General features: G+C 40.2%; 1 protein-coding gene across 10 annotated transcripts in view; it reads left to right on the top strand.

Annotated features, from left to right (window-relative positions):
* Nucleotides 1-20,330, top strand: part of EBF1 (EBF transcription factor 1) — a 266,492-nt gene that overhangs the window by 180,271 nt on the left and 65,891 nt on the right. For 7 of the 10 annotated variants that reach the window (XM_052684475.1, XM_052684473.1, XM_052684472.1 and 4 more), the window contains one exon: nt 14,720-14,853. In XM_052684475.1, the coding sequence (XP_052540435.1) occupies nt 14,720-14,853 (134 nt within the window). The remainder of the gene's footprint in view (nt 1-14,719; nt 14,854-20,330) is intronic. The other 3 variants (XM_052684476.1, XM_052684474.1, XM_052684471.1) reach the window with 1 other exon arrangement.

Here is a 20,330-nt window from a genome sequence, read left to right as displayed (position 1 = left end):
GTGTGGTAGTTTCTACCCATAAACAGCTGCCCTTAATACTTCTCAAACACATGAAAAAGAAACTAGCCCTTCCCCAAGAATATCTAAATGATGGCATGCTGTGATACGGTGTTACCCTCTACTGTTACGAGATTGTCATGAATTCATGAAAAATAGTACCTGAATGAAGACAGAATGCATTTGGTGAATTTCCCGGAGGAGCTTTCAGAACTCTGCTCCCAAAATTATTTAAAAAAAAAAGGGGGGGGTCGGGGGGGGAAGAAGGTGGGACTCTTAAAATTTGAAAGAGATTAGTATAAAAATATCTGTATTTTGTTACAGCAGGTAAGGGAGAAAAGTTCAGATGGAAGTTCTCCAACACCGTGAGAGTTGGCTCTTATTTGGAGAGCTGGACCAACCAATTTCTGAGGGCTTAAGGTTTTTGTCCGGGTCTCAGAGGAATTGGAGTACAGAGTGCATGTAGAAAAGCCTTAGCTGCTCTGTTTGGCAGAAACTGCGCAGCTACCAATAGAGGAGGACATTCAGCAGCACCCAAATAGGCAATGAATATTCATAGATAATGAGCACTCATTACATTTCAATTTGCTTTGCTGGCCACTGTGTCACTGATACAATGGCTTCATAGGGGCGAAGAATGACATTAGGATTATAGAAATGCTTGCTAGATGTTACACTGTATGGAGGTGAAGTTTTGCCCAATGTTATTTTTCTAACCTTCCAAAACGTGCACGAGTAAATGACAAGATATTAAGTTATTGTAACGGGGTTGATATCATTTTTAAGCAAATTCCTCTACCTTAAGTGTTTTATTATAGGATATCTTTGTTGTATTGAGGAGAAATACTTTTTCACTCCGTTCCCTTACTGATATGGGCAGAGTACAATGGAGAGGATTTTGTGAACTGTGATTTGTACAAGAAGGCCAAGAGCCAGTGATTTTTTGAGAATTTATCTGAATTTATTGTCAAAGGTCACAATTATCAAAGCATGGTGCAGGTATCTGGGCACTTGCAAGTATTTCACACTGAGCACCCCAGTATTTGAACAGACCAAAGCAATCAGTGCTTATGAAAAGTCTCTGTAATCATTATGCCCAGAGATATCAACCAGCTGAGTGCTGGCAATCTAAGGATTCTCACCTAACTGTAACGTTGAATATTCTGATTCGATCACTTCACAAATAATGAACTCGGTAATTTTGCATCTCAGGTTGTTTTCTCACTGAACCGAGGGAAGAGCAGTGTGATCATTTATGTCTCTCTATGGCTGTTGGTCTCAGGGTGCCTGCTGAGTGTTTCCCCAGCAAAATGAGTGTTTGACAAAGCTCCTCTACTTTCAAGGAAATGATTTAATAGTGTAAACCAGGAAAATGTTGCACAAAATGGAACCCACCACAGCGGGTTGTTTGGAATGGTTTTTCTAATCTGAGTTGCCATCTGAAAATTATTAATGTTAGTAATAAAGAATACAAAAAAGCTGCTAATAATTAATATTGGAATGGAGTGTGTCTGGCCTAAATCCAGAATACAGGATTTTCAGGAGTGCAACGCGCTGGGGAAAGTGTGCTTTCATTAAAGCCAGTGGTACAACTTCATAACCTGGTTTTGAAAAATCTCAGCCCAAGCTGTTTGCTGAGCATAACCAGAAAGCTTTGTGTGTCACAATTAGTCCTTTCTGCTTCCCACCTTCGTCCCATGAATTTATAGTTCTCTTTGTGACAAAACAAATCGTCAGTGTGAAAGTGACTGTAACATAAGCAGTGTTGGTTTATGACCTCATGGAGTGAAGTGGGTAGAGTTAGGATGTTTATTAAAAAGATCAAGAAAAAGGTTTATGAAAAATTCGTCTAAAGTATTCCATTTTGAATCTATTTCTCAAAAGTACTTTAAGCATTTAGGCCTGAAAGTTAAGGTGCAGGAAGGCACTGAGATGGTCAACCCAAACTGTAGATACTCCAAAGCAATCCTCTGCAAATTTCTGGGACACAAAGCCAAAGTTCCGAAGCACTGAAGTGCCTAAAGCTTCATTTAGATGTTTAGTGGTATTGAAACCACTGGATAACTGCATGCTTAGAAGACCTTGATCTCAAATAATGCACGAATCCATGTACTTTTTAGTGTATTATTACTCAAGTGTCTATTAGCAAGAGAAGGAAACTCAGAATTAATTTTGTTTGGTTAATACCTTGTCATTATGGCTTTTGGGGAACTTTCCCAGAGCTTTTATACCTACTCCATGCCACAGCAATGTGTGTTTCCCACAGAGATCCCAGTGTGTGCTGTGCAAAGGCAGTAGACGTGCTGGATCTCCCCTGCTGTAGGGACTGCAAGTACAGCTCACATTGCTGTTTGCTGAAAACCCAGGCTTGCATATGGAATTCATAGGCTTGGTGTTATCGGATCTTTGCTGAGAGAGAAGACCAGAACTCTGAGGTAAACCATAATGCTGCTAGTCATTCAAACTGTGGCTTCAGTTTGTTGGGGTTTGAGGTGCTTTGTCACAGTGCATTCAGGTGAGAGCATCACTTGTCTTCCGGGGCTCTTTGAGGAGGCAAAATGTAATATCTGATGAGGTTTGACCCTTTGTGGTGGAGTGACTTGTTAGGAGCCCACTGGGGAGAAATATCTCATGCAGCAGGAAACCTTCCTGGAGTTAAGACCTTGAAGGATCTGTAGGTGCTGCCTTCTCATCATTGAGGCAGACAGAGGTGTCCACTGGAAAGTTCAGTATCAGCTGCTAAGTATTTCATAGTATTTCTGACAGGGCTGCTTCTGGCTGCTTCCTACCTAGACTGAGGTCCCTCAGTACTGTTGGGAGCCAAGAAGGAGCTCCCAGGTCTTCAGGCATCCAGAGATTTCTGCCTGTTTCTGCTCATCATATAATGGAAAGAGGATGCTGATTTAGGCAGCCTGACTCACATAGCTGGAGCTGCAGTCTGATATTACACATGGTGCAATGCCTGAAGTAAGAGGCCTGAATATGGCCCGAAATAAATAAACATAGAATGACTTTATCAGACACATTGAAAGAACAACTTCTCTAAGCATTTGTAGGCTGGCGTCCAAAGTATTCACTCCTCAGATTTTCAGCATGCTGGTTTTATGTAGTGTCATTGCTGGACAGATACTATGAACTATAAATATATTTTTATGCCAGTGTTTTTGCAAGTAAAACCGAAATGGCTGGGAGGGGATGCTTGACCCTGCATTCAGCACAGCACAGAGAACAGAGGAGGAAACAACAAAGGGGTCTCAGTCTTTGCAGAGCAGATGGGGATTCTGCTTGAAATTGGGTATGTTACCTTATCTCCATCACTGTCCCGCTGCCATCACAAACATGGGCTGAGCATTATATTGCGTTCCTGAAGTAAACCTCCCAAATAACAATAATAATAACAACGGTATTGATCAAACTACTTTGTTTCCCACCCCAGGTAATCATTAGTTTGTAGTATGTTTCTGGCCAGGACAGCAATGTGCTGAAGCCTTTGCCTCACTGGGATGCTTTTCTTCTAGCATCACCACATTCCCTACCTTTTCCCCTGCCCCACGGCATGGAAACCCATCCATAGGATGTGGGTCTGTGCTGGCAAGCCTGTGTAACCCGTCACCGAGACAGCCCAAGCACAGTTTCTGCACATGATGAATATGGATCTTTGCTGCATCTGGCAGGCTGCAATAATGAATGCAGTAGACTGTCATTAATAGATAATAAAAACGGAAAGCAACATTAATGGGAATAAGCTTTCCTTGTACTGGGACTGATTATTACTTTTTTGTTCTTGGCCTGTGACTGGATCAGGACACACATAACAGCTACCAACGCTGTGTGCACGCATGTGTTTTGTTGTTGCTGCTTTTTATCTGGAATATTTAACCATGATATCTTCAAAGTGCAGTTGTGTCATACATTCTCACACGCTAATAGATTTCAAAGATGAAGAGCCTTGCTGCTTTACATTTAGTCATGCCTTCATCTGTAAATTTATGGCAGTATTATGGTTTAATGAATTGAACAAGTCCCAGAACAACAACAGAAGTGCTTTTTTTGTTTGAATTTAGATGCTGCATACTTTGCTCTTCAAACGAATAATAAAACCAATATGTTTCTCTAGCGGTAGACTTCAGACTAACTTCATCTCACGTTACTAATCATGTACTCGAGGATATGTGTGCGTACACATGTGAATGTGTGCTAAGAGGCTCTGCCAGCCGCGGTGCTGACATAGGCTGAACATTCGTATTCTGATAGTGGTAGGCAAACCTCTGAGAACAGATGGAGCAGAGTTCAGCACAAAGGTTTAATCCTATCAGGATGATTCCTGTATGGCCATCTGGATAATCCGGCGCGCACATTCAGTGCCTGTTAAAAATACGACGCAGGCCAAGATTAGCGCCAGAGATTTTCCACTAGACTTGTTCATATTTACTTTATGATTTTCAGGCTCCAGAAAATTGCATCACGGAGCAGCCTGTGATTGTGAGAGAAATCAGGCAGGGAATAAGAAATCTTAAGGTACTTGAATTTTCCTTGGAGTAACTGGATTACAGACATTCCTTGTCTCTGCCACAACTGCTTTGCGTTTCTGCATTCGCTATTCTGTTTCTGAAAGTCCCATTACTTCGAGGTCTCTGTTGTGGGCAGACTTTCTCAGTTCTGCTGAACAAAGAGACTTCAGCTCGAAAATAATTTTAGTCTGAGCTCCTGTTTTTATCCAGATGAAATAAATTATTAGTGCAGAATCTCTCTTATGTAATGCAGCGGGAGGCTTGTGGCTGATTTTGGGGTTAGATTTAGGTTTAATCAGTACTAATATTTAGTTTGGGGTAGTGACAATTTTGATTTAGGTGGAACTCCGTGTTTCATCTACTATAATTTCTATGTATTACGGAGCATCTTTGGCTAAATCTTGCCAGTGTGGCCATAACATTCCTGTGTGCCTCTGAACACTGAGACGTGCTGCTGTGGCACTCATGATGCTGGGACTGTTACACCTTTCAGGGACTAGGTGTCGTGACCTGGGAGCTTTTGTCTAATCCTGTGTGCTGCCTCTGGAAAGATTTACTGTGGGAGATTTATGGTTTTATTAAGGAAGATGAGGAAGAATTTTTTTCCCCGGTTTGCATGATGTTACCCTGAATTCCACTCTGCATCATCAGAAAATAGAGGGAATTAATCCAAAGCAATGATGAAATAAAACATGAATTTAGAAATCCTGCCCACCTGCCTTTCGGCTAGGTTAAGAATGCAGCAAAACAGTAAGCCAGAGGGCTCAGGTTAAGCAAACGCTGGGTCCCATCCTATAAAAGGCTTTTCTGGTTCAGGAGCCCCGTGAGCAGCAGTGAGGCAGTCAGTAGGGTTTGGGGTATGCGAGCTACGCAGTGATGTTTGTTTTGACATACTTTTAAGGTTGACTTATTTTACGATTTTGGGCTTCCATTTGCAAGGTTGGCTTCATTCTCACCCAGGAATTGAATCAGTGCAATTATTTTTAAACTTTAGTGCACTTAAACAGATGCAGTCTCCTTTCTGGACATGCTTATTGTTTTTAAAATAGTCATATTGGCTTAGCAGGGCCCTGTAACTTTATCAACAGAAGATAAATCAATAGGAAGTAGTTGAAAGTGAAACAAGGGATATAGGATTTTTTCACTGTTTTACTAATGCAGCTTTTAAAGCACACCTTCATATAAAGCACTGCAGTCCTCTGCATATATATCCCACCATAGTGCCCTACGTGCTTTCAGTGTCCCGTCTCTTAGAAACAAATGTTGCTCCTGACCCTTTGTGAGTGGCTTTCCTGTACCTTGGATGGAGACTGAAGTGCATTAATTTGGGAACGTGTTGTGAACTATTCTGTGGGGACAAAGCATGCCCATCCATCCCTGATGGAGAAACGAATGCTGCAGCATTCACCTAGTTGGTACGTAGGTCTTTTGCCAGTTGTGGAGATGGAAGCACTTCCAAGGTTTTGTGTGCCCTATGTGATATTTTTGGGTGCTCTTTTTCTCTTTCTGATCCAGTGTGTGCATGTCCTTGGCACAAACACGCTGCCCAAGATAACAGGGGGGCTGCCCTGGAACTGAAGAGTTGTGTCAGTGCTAAATGTGATCAAGGCCAGCCACAGCTGGCACTTTGTGATCGACTCGGAGTAATGATCTTCTAACTTTGGGGGCAAAAATGATGAATGCGAAAATTTTGGCTTGAAATTTCTTTTTCTTCCTTTCAAATAAATTTTGAGATGCAAATCTTATTCTGAAATAAGAAGTCAGAACACTCCATAAAAAAAAAAAAAGCTCAATAAAATTATTAGGCTTCTTGATGTAGCATATGTATTTCAATAATAAGTATATATGTATTATTAATGTATGTATATATTTTGGCTGAAGCTATATGTTGAATAATGAAATTTTCACGTGTTTTCACAACAGTACATTTTTCTTGGAGAATTTATTATTTGCCGAACAAACATGACAGAATTTCCTTTTGGAGGTCAAATTTTACTGACTGGCAGTGAGATGCTGAGACCTCGCGCTGCTTTCTTAATTTTTGGAAAGCAAGAAGTACCTCCAGAAGTCAAAACCAAACAAATAAACTTCAGAACTTCCTCTGTGACATGAAAAGAATGAATGATCATGCAACTCTTGCAATTATATGAGATTACAGTTATTATTTTTTATGGAAAGATTTAAGTAAGTAAAACGCAGAGCGGTTTGGGTTTTGGGGGTTTTTTTGTTTTGTTTTGTTTTTTTTGCAACACACTCCTCATTATTCAGGATTGCTTCCTTTTTCCATGCAATCATGCTTCAGGCAGTGGTCAACAACTGAAAGCTTTGGATGCTCTGAAGGAGAGAAACATAGAGGACTCAGTGAAATGTAACTTTGCTAGCTGAGGCATCAACATGGATAACAGAGGCAGTGGCTTAGGTATTGATCAGAGGTGGAATATCATACTAAGTCATTTACATTTTCAATTCTCAGTGATGGGAACTGAGCATCCAAACAGGCAGAAAATCACAGCCCATAATTTTAGTTTCACTCCTTGAAAACAGAAACAAAGGCAACCTTCCCTCCCTTCCCCCCACCTGGAGGGATTGCACCATGCATGTATTTTTGGCTCAGTGATTTCACCCAGTGCAGGCGTCACAAAACCAGAGGGAGGCTTCCATTTTCAGCAGGGCATTGTAATCTTTAAAGCTTGCAAATGGTAAAGTCCCAAATATCAAGATGGTACAAGGAAGGGGCGGTGGAGCATTACATCCTCGTGCCTGTGTTGCATAAAGCTGCATGAGTTATCTCCTTGAGGGGGAAACCTCTGTTACCCTGTTTCCTGCCAGCAGCTGCTTATTGTCAGGAGAGAATAGGAGAGCAGGCTGTGGTATGGAAAAGGAAAGCAGGAAGATCATCACTTTATTAAGATAAACAGCAAATGCATTGTTTAGCTTAAGAATGAAGACTTAATGCTCTGGTACAATATGTAAAAAAAGCCTGCCACAGTCCCTTTCCCTGAAGCACCCATAATGAACACTTTGGGTCAGTTCTGTGGACGTCTCCCATACAGACCAGTTTGGTAAACTTCAATTCAGTTGCTTTTCGTTGCTTGTGCTGCATACAGCTCCACTCTGGACTTGCCGTGGTAACATTGCATTGGCACATTTGTAGAGTTCATTCTTTTTCAGTGTGCTTGAAGTCAGCAGAAGATAGCTAATCCTGCTTAATAGGAAAGAGAAAATTATTTCTGAAGAAAACCAAATCAAACTACAAAACCAAGCCCCCCAAAAGCAAGCCCAAAAGCCCTCCCTTGCTTATTTGGTTCCCTTTATCAAACTGAAAAAATTTGGAAAATGATGATTTTCAGTCTTGGGGGAAAAAAAAAAAAAAAGAAACAAAACAAACACAAAACCATCTTTTCCCATGATAAAATAAATTTGCTCAAGTGCTTAATGTGGAGAATCAACAGTAAACAGTGGTAAATGGAACAACCCCTCTCCCCCATATAAAACCTACATTAAGCTATAATTTGAGAAAATGTGTTTTTCTCTCCTTTTAAAGGAGTAACACACTTTGCCAAACTAGCAGTGTTGATGAAAAAGGCCTTCAGCACTCCGACAGGAGTCCATCAGATGTACTCCAGTGTACACCTTCAGCTTCTGATGCCATGGGAGACAAATTTAGGCTCAAGTCGTTCTTGAGCGCTGCCCTGCTCAGAGGTGCAACCCCTACATGATTTCAGGAGGACCTGAGGGTAGATAAGACAATACAGAAAAGCTGTAGAAATCTCAGTTTGTACTACTGCATCCATAAGAAATGGGAGAACCCATTTCCACATTCATTATATAGCTGTGTACGGTTTTGCTCAGAGCACTGCTCAACTGCCTTAAAAATTCAGTTCTTTATTCCCCAACTTCTTCTGCTGGGCTTATAAACACTTAAGTGGTTTGCTGAAACGCAACTTGAATAAGTCATGGTTTTGAGTGCTTAATACTGATTTGTCTTGATCTGAAAATTGGTAGTTTGGTGAAAAGTGGTTAACAGGTTGCAGGATCAGACCCATAAGCTGTGGCTTAATCTGTGGCTCATATATTTAGTTAGCCTGGAATTAGGTTTGATCCAAGGGGGAAAAAAAAGTAGGAAAAAAAAAAAAGGAGAATTAAATTTAACTCCAGTACTTTCTCTAATATGAGTTATAAATTTCTCTGGAATCCCAATTTTAACTGGCTTTATGCAGCTTTCCTTGCATGTCACAATGCCCTCAAAGAGAAGAAAAATAAAAGCATGTACCCCATCATTTAAAATCCTGTTGTGATGCAGCAACTGTTGTCAGAGCCTCATCTATGGAATAATAGAGAATGAAACCACACTTCATGATAAAGACTGCAGGCGAGGTCATTCTTACAGTCAGTAGCACAAACTGGATATTAATCACAGTGAAAATACACTTCAGAAGCTAAAGAAGAGCAGTCCCAGAGCCCTGCTGATAGCTGTGCACCCCACTAATTCACCTCGGTGGAAATGTACCTCTGAGCTCAATTAACCCCTATCCCAAGGCCACCCATAAACTTTGCGGTAAATATGTTTTTTTTCCCCCCGCCTCTGTTTTCTATCAGTGGAATAGATCATTTCTGTCAGGGGATGAAAAGCTATCTCTGTTTATAGACGTGGGTCCCTCATTATGGATCTAAGTTTGGGGGAGACTTGTACCAGTAGCTCATCAAATTGATGAATTCGGATGCTCAGCTCCTGTCTCCAGTTGCTGTTTGAGGCAGGTAGCTATGCCCAGAAGAAGGGATCTCCTCATACAAGTGCCTACACACAAGTTGGTTGCTGAACATGTACAGGAAGCTATGGGATGTTATTGCTGTTGCTTTGTTATTATTGTTATTAGTATTATTAGGACCGTTATTATTCTCTCTTCCAAGCATTGTTCACAGGCAAATTGGAAATGTGGTAATTAGGTCCTGACTGGTAGTGTAGCATTAGTGTCCTGAGCCAAAGTTCAACACTCTGAAATGGAATTTAAACCAATTAATCTGTTAGATTTTTATCGCTTGTCCGTGTTTTCTCAGCAATTCCCTCAGCACGCGGCCTTTGATCAACTCTCATACAAAAGCTAAAATGTGTGCCTGCTGCTAGCAAGATGGGGCTGACATTAACATGGCACTCATAAAACAATCAGAGCAGTGAAGCCCTCAAACAGACAGGGCATAGTAATATTTAATAAAAGCGCACACATAATCTTCAGAATTAGCATTTTGTGCCTTGCAGTACCTTTGGGAGAAGAGCTTTTATTTGTGGAGTGATCATTATTATAACAAAGAAGAGCTACCTAATAATTTCCACTTTAACTCTGCAATATGCCACGAGCGTTTCTGAACCATTATGCTAAACTGTGGAGGGGTAATCATTTTATTGTCACCGTTTGAAGGAAGAAAAATCCCCGATATATGAGTAGCTAGGGGAGCACAGGAGCACTGGAACCCACTGGTACACGCAGCACAAAACTTTTCCTTCTTGCTCACAGTTTGCTGAGTTGGTACCTATCACCCTTTGTATGGATGATGGCAAGATTTTAGCAGCATGTATTCTAAGGGAACGTGAAGACTTGAAAAGGACATTGCTCTTGAAATTCATTAAAGTTTTTAGCCTGTAAATCCTTAAAGTTTATTGATAGAGAACTTAGCTTTGAAGGCAGCAGCAAAATTCCTATTGGTTTCCATAAGTTTGGGACTCTTCCTTCTAAAATCTATGTCTGTTAATTAAAACTGAAGTAGCAGTGTAATAAAATAAGTCAGATGTCAACACTGATTTGTCTTGATAGTATGCGAAGGAGGAGAGCGGCTCATTAAGGCTCATAACCACTGAGCCACTGCAGTGGGTGGAGGATGTGGCCACATCAGCTTCCCAAGGTGTGTGAGGTCCACACCTGCAGTCTGAAGGGTTTTTCCTTAGTCCAGTGGAATTTGAAAAGCATGTGTTGACTAATACCAGGCCACAGAGAATTGATTTAAAACTTTTCTGATAGTTAGGCTACCAAACTCTTTTTGTTCCAGTTAAGCAAGCTCCCAGCTGGTGTTCTGTTTTCTTTTTAATGTTGATATATAAGAATTTTTATTATAATCTTCTTTGAAATAACAGTCTGTCCATGCTATCCATCCTTCTACTTCACTGCCATTATTGGAACTGGCCTGAAGTCTTTTACTGTGCAATCTTCATTAGTAAAGTTTTGGTTTCCCAACTGAAATCTTTTTGTTCTACAGAAGAACACAAATTTGATGTAGCTTTTTTTTCTATTTGTTTTTAAAACACCATTTCAAAAATGATGCCCTGATGTTACAAAATGTCATCTGATGTGATAATATTTTGAAACAAAATGTTTTGTTTTTCTTGGTTAAAAAGCATTATAGCTAATTTTGGATGGAGATTCTGGGACTTTGTTCCTAAAATGATCTGTACTTTGATTTCTCTTGTGACCAAAACAAAACGTAGAAAAATTGAGGTCCGCAATGAAAAGACGATTCTGCCTAGCTCTGTTTTTCTAGGGTTGCACAGAAGTAAACACCTTCCAGACAGCTTTGAAAGTTGCCAGATGGTTAACAGAAGAAGTATGAAGAGCTGAGGGCCTGTGCTGGCCAGACGTGTGTACCTGAGGCATAAATAGAGCTGAGGTCATAGCATTGCCATCCTCCTGATGTTTCTGCTGCCGATGCTGGCAAACGGTACCCGATTCTTCCATCCTGCTTCCTGGTGCTCCGTGGAAAGGGCCTGGGAAGTGCAAAGAATTTAGTAAGACCAACATTCCAAACAACACCAGCTGTCACAAAGTGGTCATTGTATAAACATGTTTTGTGCCTCCAAAAACAGGCAGCAGTCTGGATGCCTCCGTCAGCATGTCTCCTTGGGCGTCCTTGGGTTGCAGCCATCAGCATGGCTTAGGGACATGATTTAGTAGGCAGTATCAGTGGTAGGTGGATGGTTGGACTAGATGATCTCAGAGGTCTTTTCCAGCCTTAGTGATTCTATGATTATATTTGCCCACGGTGGTGGTTGAGTCATCATCCTTGGAGGTGTTCTATAAACATTCATATGATGTACTGAAGGACATGGTTTAGTGGGGAAATATTGGTGGTAGGTGGATGGTTGGGCTAGGTGGTATTGGAGGTCTTTTCCAACCTTGGTGATTGTATGACTCTATTCTGTGATTCCTTTGTGGGGAAGCACCTTCATGCAACCCTTCCAATCTTTACAGAGATGTGCATTTTAAGATAAAAGACAGAGCTGCGTGAGGAAAGCTGGGAAGTTCCACTGCTCTTTGTGTTGGTCCCAAAGAAAAATAATACCACATTTTGTGGGAGTGCACAGTACTCTTGTTGCTCCTCAGGTTTTTCCTGTGGCGGATACAAAACTGCCTTACTTATTAAAAAAACCCAGTCCTGACTTTTCCTCCTCCTCGGAAATGTCCTGGGCAGTTGCCAGCAGATTCATCGAAGTGCAACATTTATAAAAGATGAGAATCAAACACATAAAGCAGCACATGCAGCCTTACACCTTGCAGTGAGGGTAGTGTAGCTACTGCAGCAAAGATCACAGGACAAACAGCAAGACCTTTGGTGGGGACTGGCAACGGCACAACAGTGTCTTGCATTCATTTTAAAGATGAATTGATTCTATAATTTTGAAGCCTGCATATGTTTTCCGTTAATGGGGTATGGTCTTAAACAGTTTTTATTCACTGGTATTTAGGAAAAAAATGTTGCCTATAGTCTTTAAAGAAAAGTAGCTCATTCTCTAACACATGGGAAAATGGTTATCTTTGGGTTTTATGGTGGTGTGTGTGTCCACAATTGACTGGAAATAGTAGAAAGAGTGTAATTTGGAAGTGATTTTATTTTTTATTTATGAAAAGGTTTGATTCTGTGAAAGGGCTAGATGGCATTTTCAAAAGCTGCTTTCATTGTGAACCATTGCTATGAGCTCGGCTGAAAGGAAAGCATTTGGTTTTGGACTTTGCAATGGTTTTATGCACATTTTTATGCAAGTAACTTGAATCCAAATTAAACATATTGAAGTTACCTCTGTGTGTGCGCTGCATTTTCATGATGGTAATGTTAGGATGTTTCTTTTGTTAGCTCATGTAAAACTTAATGGCTGTGCTCTGCCAAGTTTGAAGCAGAGTAATGATTTTTTTTCAGCATGTGTGTGTTTGTGTTTTTCACTGGTGCTGGCATCCCCACCAGCTGAAGTAGTGGAAAACTTTGTGCCTGACGCTTAGAACCTTTTGTAGGTGGGAACAGGGTCTGTTTGCTCACCATGAATGCTCTCCATCACTGGTGTTGCAAGTCTGCAGCAGAGCCCACAGTAACACTACTGAGGGTGACTCACCAGCTCCCTTCCCAGCTCCCTCTCATGCTGCCTGTCCTGCCCAGGGGATGAAGGAAGGCATTAACTCCAACCAAGCGGAACCCTACTAGATAATCATAAAGATGCACAGTGTCTCTTTAGCACTTTATGTTTGGAGCACTTTAAGGCATGCTTCTGTGAATTAATGAATTTACTGTCCTTATGTTTAAAGCGAAGCAGGGCAGGGGCTGTGCCACCACTCAGCAATGTTAAGTAATTCATGGGTGCAAGGGTTCTATCTTGGATTGTGTTAATATGCAGGTGACTTTCATACCTCCTGTTTTCCTACTATATCCTTCTTTAATAAGTTTATGAAAGCTCTCCCTTGAGTATTTCAGCAAATATTCAGCATTACAAACCAAACAAGCCTTTTGACCAAATGGCAATGGACAGCCAAGTGCCAGCAACTTACAAGAAGAGGTTTATGTGCAGATATATGCACAGCTAATGAAGCTGTGTTGACTGACACCCGAATGACACTGTAGCTGTAGTGCAGGCAATGGCAGCCTCTCTTGTACTTTTCATGGAGCCAGCCTCTTCTCTGAGCTCAGGAGTGGTTCACATCAAAAGGAAAAATGTGCCTTTTGAGCACAGAGGCTGACTGGTGTAGTTTTGCTGCCCCTTAAGGTATCTTTCTTGTGGCTAATGAAATTGTTCAGATGCTCTTTTTACTTCAAGCAGTATCTAAGGATGTGGCATCATAATTCTCTCTCCTGTATTTTAGCAAGGAGAAGTAGGTAGCATTTGAGTTGGAGCCGTTTGTTTTCATCAACCTATACAGCCACTCTGAGACTCAACAGCTGAGAGTTACCCAGTGCTTTTTGGCCTGCTCAGGTTGTTTTTACAATAGTGTTATTCTGTTGGGCTCAAAACAGTTAAATTCTGATGTACTCCAGTACTGCAGAGGAGGAGAATCAGCCCGTGGATGTTTTTATTGCCCTACCCCACCAGTATATAAAGCTGACAGTGCTTCAGCTTTCATAGTCTTAATACAGATGATCTTACACCTAGATTTGAGCTTTCTCCTTTAAGTTCTGCTTGAGTTTTCAACATCCCCTCAGGAGGCACTTAGTACATGTGTTGCCAAGAAAGTGGCTCATGAAAGTGGTGACAGACTGTATGAATAAGGCGAAATGCATTGCACACACTTCTTAATTACCCAGTAGACACAACATAAGTGGAGTGACGAGGTGGCAGGATGGTGGTTTCTGGCTTTGTGAAGTTTTTTCTGTAGTTGCTACAGCATTATGCAGGGCAGGATGGTTTAATACCAGAACAACCTGGATCTGATGGCAGACAACGTAAAGAAATGGTGAGGGTTACACCCTTTGGTGGTTTTTTTAGCCAATATTTTGCATAGTATTTCTGGGAGTTTCCTTGATTAATTTAGGTTATGATGGATAATAAACCGAGCTCTCTGAAGATTGTTTTATTAATTCAGGCATTCTGCATTTCGTGTACAAAAAAAAGTAGAGATTTGTTCTAACTTCCAGTTGGTCTCTGCTCATCATACTGTGATCTATTATTTATCTATCTGTATTTATATATAAAATATATTACCTTTTTCTAGGCTTATAAAAGTTATTATTTTTTTCAACGTGGATAACAAACCCAAACAAATTAATTAAAAATAAAAAAAGCTTCCAAAGATTGGAAGCTGGAGGTCATGGAAAGGTACTAAAAAGAACACAATTGCTGAAATCCTTGTGTTACTAAGGGGGGAAAAATGAAAGCTCTTTTTATTTTATTTTTCTCAATTCTTCCATCATTAAAATCTGGTTCTAACAGCAGAATACTTCTCTTTTTCATGTGTGTTGAAAAGCAGCTACACCATGTATCAAAGCCATCAGTCCAAGTGAAGGATGGACTACAGGAGGTGCCACTGTCATCATCATAGGAGACAATTTCTTTGATGGGTTACAGGTCATCTTCGGCACCATGCTGGTTTGGAGTGAGGTAGGTGTTGTCTGAACTGTAATGTCTGATAGCTTTGTCTAGCTTACAGCTCTCCTGTCCTTTTTCTATGCCACATGCTAAGTCAGCAACAAATGCTTAGATATGAATAGTTTCCTCATTCAATTTTATGTAAATAATTAGACAAATGCACCTGTGGCAGAACTACATTAGAACCAGGGGATTTGCATCCCCTCTCGCTGGCTCAGAATTTAGTTGTGTCTTTTTTTTTTTTTCCCTCAAGAAAAGGAAAGGATAAATGTCTGTGTGAATAATTCTGCATTTTGCACTACAATAGCTAGAGGCCCACAGGAAACAAACGTTTAAGTGATCCTGCATTCCAGGGAATCTGGCTGCTTGTAGCTGCAGCTCAACTGAGTGGAGATTGCAGAAATTCAGCGCCTCAGAATGGCATGTCCTGAAAGTGTACATTCAGTGTTGTATCTGCATGAAAAATACAGCCTTGTTGTCCATCAAGTCCTCTATGACTTGAGTAAACCTTCCTTTCTTTGTTTCTCATCCATTTTTACTGTTGCTGCTTCTCCTAGCTACTTAAGTCTTCTCTTTTCCAGGCACAGTATTAGATATGGAGTCTGATAGTCCTCATAAGTCTGTGGAATGTCAAGTCCCAGGTAGCACCACCCAAATAGCCACTTTCATGGGCAGAATTCCCACTGGCCTCTCTGGCGTGGGATGGCAGCTCAAAGGAAAGGTTTAAGTTTTGCCTATATGGCTTTCTGAAAGAATATTGGAAGTTTTAATTAAAAAAAAAAAAAAGATATTTTTAGGAGTGTAGTACTGGAATAAACAAGCTAAGAGACAGACCTGCCTTTCCAAACTGACTGAACAATTCTTGCCTAGTGACATGAGGAGCTTCTGATCCTTTGCCTTATATCTTATAGATATTAAATCAATATTATAGCTTAATTAATATCCAGTGCATTCTTCCTACTGATTCTATTGCACATACAGCAGTGTTTATATCCATATGAAGAGTATCCTCTAATGTCCTTCATGGGCTTCACGGTTCTCCCTCTATCTCATTCTTCAACTTGAGGACAAGTGTGGATGAAAGGGCATTGCAGAAAAGGAGATATTTTAAATGAGCCCCATTCTGAAACCCTCATGTGATCATGAAAGTGCCCCTTGGGTCCAGTGTAAGCATTTTGTGTGTAAGGATTGAAGCCATTACGGCTACAGACATTTTAAAAGGAAAGGTGAAGAGGCTGGGAGGAAATTGCTCTGGTTTTGGTACTGCAGAATTGGATCTTTCGTTATAAATCTTGATTCTGTTTATTAGTGGAAGCCATTAATTGGCAAATCCTAACCTCAGGTAAGTGAGTGCCGGTCAAAACATTGTTGATGATGCTTAGAAATCCTTGTCATAAAATTAATAACACTATAGATGGGGCCCAGATCAAAGTCAGTCTGTTGCTGTGAATGCTGTAACGGGCTGCAGGTCGGCTTTGAGTCAAAACTATTCCACTATCTCTCCCTTAAAGAATTAGTTCTCAATTTCACAACCCATGAGAATGATAGAAAATTCTATAGGGGAAAAGAGATTATTTCTAAAAGAAGCAGACAAACATGGTCAACAAGTGCAGAAAGGCATCAGCTGTCTAAATAACCCCTAAGTGATATTGATGTATAAATAATTGAAATTACTCATACCAACCACATACGAAATACAAAACAAGTTCTTTCATTTGCCTTCCCACGTCTAAAAATGTCTGGCTTATTTCAGTGCTCAGGAAGAATATTTTTGCTTTACTTTAGTAGTGTAGACTTGAACTACCCATTTTCTGAATATCAGTATGATTTTAAACCTGGAGCAGGTCCATCGCAAGCTGCCAGACAGACCTGGTTTCAAACAGCTTATTTTGTAATTGAATTCAACAAGAATTCTTGATTTCTCCCTGTTGTTTCATGTATCCAAAGAACACATGGTTTTAACTGGGCTGCATAAAATCTAAACCAAAGTTAGACAGGAGGAAACTAAAGGAAAAGAGTGAGCACTGTGAAGTGTGTTCACATGGATTTGTCCAGTATCACTTCAGATTGCAATTGCGGATGGTTTGGGGGATGCAGTCGAAGTTAAGTATCATTTTGCCACAGACTTTGCATAGGACCTTGGGCAAATCACATAATCTGCTTAAAGTTCAATTCCCTTTCTCCAACATCGTAATAAGATTAGTCACCTTCTTCAGAGAGGTGCTGGGAAGATAATTATCATAAAGATCCTATATTGCTTGGATTTTATTATAGCAAAACCCATGTAAGTACTTGAGATGCATGGATATTTAAAGTATAAATCCTACCACTGTTGAGAAGCAAAGCTAAAAACCAAAAAATATCGTTCACTTTAAGGGTGTGTTTGTTGATGTCAAGCAGCATATGTTATAAATAATTTGAAGTGTAAATAATATATTTTTAATTTATTTTACATGTATTCAAGTTTTGTAATTGAAATATTTATATGCTTGAAATGGAGTACACTGTTTAAAAAGGAGGTTTAAAATGGTTTCTGAAACACGTATTTATTATTTAAACATATATTTTAGCTGTAAACACTCTAACGTAATTACAACCTTTCTCAGCCAGGGAGAACTAAATAAAAACTTAATTTGTCACATTAATTTTTTGCAGAAATGCAGATACCCTAAGCCAGTGGGTTCAATTAATCCTTAACTTCCATATTACTTTATAAAAATGACTTTAAGAGCCTTTGATATTTTTAGAATACAGCAAAATGAGCCATCTGATGTCTTTTTTTTTCAAGGGACTTTTAGAACTGGCAGGGAAACAGTATTGGTATATCGTGTTCACATGCTGAATCTGAACAGACAACTCCCAGCAAATAGTCTGTTTGCCAGATAGACTCTGCCTTTCTGTTTGCCCAGTCCACAAACAGGAGGATTTGTTATTTAGTTTTTTACCCAGCACTGCACATTGCTGCAAATATCCCAAATCTGAGCTGCTGATAAAATCCTGTTATTGGGGGACCATAATTCCAGGAGTCGAGTTTCAGAGCAAGCACACATGATTGTGAAGACAAAATTAGTTTCTTATAAATATTCCACAATATTTGCTTAAAATGAGCTATTTCTTCAAACATTTTCCTGCCAAGAACATTCCTCCAGCTGCACAGAGTCAGCTGGAAACAACTTCTTTCTTTTATATTAAGAGAAGATGAAGCACTGAAACATCAGCTCTTTTGCCTTTGTACAGCACAAAAACAGAGCTTCATTTTTTTTAGTGCTGCTGAATCAAATTCTGTGACACGGTTTTTTGTTTTGCTTTTCATGTTTATTATTGATTTTGGAAGTCTCTCTTTCTGAGTGCTTATTTTGGAGGGCTGACTCATTTTTAAAAAATGAGTAGGCACCCTCATTCTGAAAGCCAAGGCTTATTAATCAGCATCTGGATACCCAGTACTGAGGCACGCGAAGCCACTGGTCACTTTTGAAAATAGATACCTTAAGGGTCCCGTTCCTACTGCAAGCCATTCATTACCTTCAGTTTGTTGGATTTTTTTTTTTTGTAATTCCTGTCCTAATAGTCCTCTTCACACAGAGTCCAAGTTAAATTTATGACCGATTGTCACCATTTCCCCAACCACAAACCAGAGCTCAAGCACGCAGAAATAAACTGGTGACTCAGATTAATGACATCTTCTTATTAAATGTCACTTTTCAAAAAAAGAAAGTAACCTGGCACTCTGAAGAGTGTGAAATGATGCTGTATCACAGAAGAATGTCTAGAATATATTAGCAAACCACAGAAAGAGGCCTGTTGTACACAAACTAAATGTGTTTCAGATTTTGAAGGACATGGACCTCCATCCATTCTGAATATCTCTAACTTGGGTTAGAACAAGTAAGAGTTTATATAAAACATCTAGTACAGATGCCAAGTACCAGACCAATTCACTTGAAAACCCCTTGGGAGAAGGGTGCAGTTGGTAGTTTTTGTCCAACTCCAGATCTCAATTTACCAACTACTGGATCAGGAAAGGAAGTTGGATTTGGGATGCTGGCTGCTTGGTTTATCTCCAAGTCACAAGTTAGTGCATTGCTCGGGGTTTACATCTAAACACATGCTCAGAAATGTAGGTAATTCTTTCTTACAGATTCTTATTTCATGTCATGTTAGGTGTTGTGTTGTCTGTTAATGCAATATGTGTTTCCACCTGAGGTTAGAGCATCATAATGCCCACACTGGGTGGTTCATCTTCTCTGTGTATTGTATTTGGCAGTGGACAATGGCAGATGTCTATGAAAGCAATGGGGTGAACATATAATGATGTTTCTCAAGAAGTTCAACACTTTGGGTCTCGGAGGGCTCCAGAAAAGGCATCTTTATGTTCAAGATCACCCGATTCTAATAGCTTACCTCTTCCAGGTGCTTTGCATGCAAATATTAGGCAGAATGTTCATTGAAAAAAGTATAATGTGTGTCAGCGTAAGAGGAGAAAATATGCTAGCAAAACGTGGGAGTTCCCCTGATCACACCACAGGTCAGCACTTCAACAGAAAAATATGCCACAGTTCTGGAGTAGTTGAGATTTAGGGGTAGATTTGCTCTGGCTGTGCACCCAGATCCATGCAGCACCTGTGAATCACACTGACAGCAAAACAAATTCAGAATGGTACCCTGATGGTGTTGGGGAACCAGAGTTCAAGAACAGAGGTGGATTCAGAGGACAGGTTTCTAAGTGTAATGACATTTTTTGTCTCTGAAATACAATTTCTTGAGCCAGCAACAATACAGGGGAATACTGGTATGTAACCAAGTTAGCTAGTTCCCTTTCTGTGGGCATGAGAACCAAATTTGACCCAGAAGGTCAGGTACTTCTAGTTCAGTGCTGCATTCCTGATAGTGGTCAGTGGTAGAGGTAAGGAGAAAAAGCTAAAGGAAGAGGAACGTGTATTCTCCACATACATCTTCCAGACTTCAGTTCCAGAGAAGAGAGGAATAAAATATATACTGATTATCCTAAACCATATAACTTTAGACATAATGTTCACCCTTTGGGAATGTGTGGGAGACAGTATTGTATATTTGTGGTTTTAAACACAGTTAAACTTATTTACTTCAGAGCACAAAGGAAAACCAAACTGTTTGTGGAGAACAAACCAGGAAACTTGCTTAACTCTCCCCAGCTCTCTGTAACAATGGACCATAAATAGGTCAGACATTTCTTGGGAACCAGTGAAGATGAGTATTGGAAAATGCCACAAATTATGTTTAAAGAACATTAAAGTGGTGACAGACCAGTAAATGTTGGGAAATTCAAAGATACAACCAGAAGCTGCCCGTATAGCTCATGCCAGAATGGGGGTGAGGGGCACACACTGGTGCAGTAAGACTAGCACGTTAATCTGCACTATTAAAATCCTTGGCTGTATTTACAATCATTTTTTCCTCTGAAAATGTCATGAATTTTTTTCTCACCTTGCCAGTCCACCCAGCTGACTACA

This window comes from Tympanuchus pallidicinctus, unplaced genomic scaffold, assembly GCF_026119805.1.
Source record: "Tympanuchus pallidicinctus isolate F22 unplaced genomic scaffold, pur_lepc_1.0 scaffold21, whole genome shotgun sequence".
NCBI lineage: Eukaryota > Metazoa > Chordata > Aves > Galliformes > Phasianidae > Tympanuchus > Tympanuchus pallidicinctus.
This window is presented reverse-complemented; position numbering and strand designations above follow the sequence as displayed.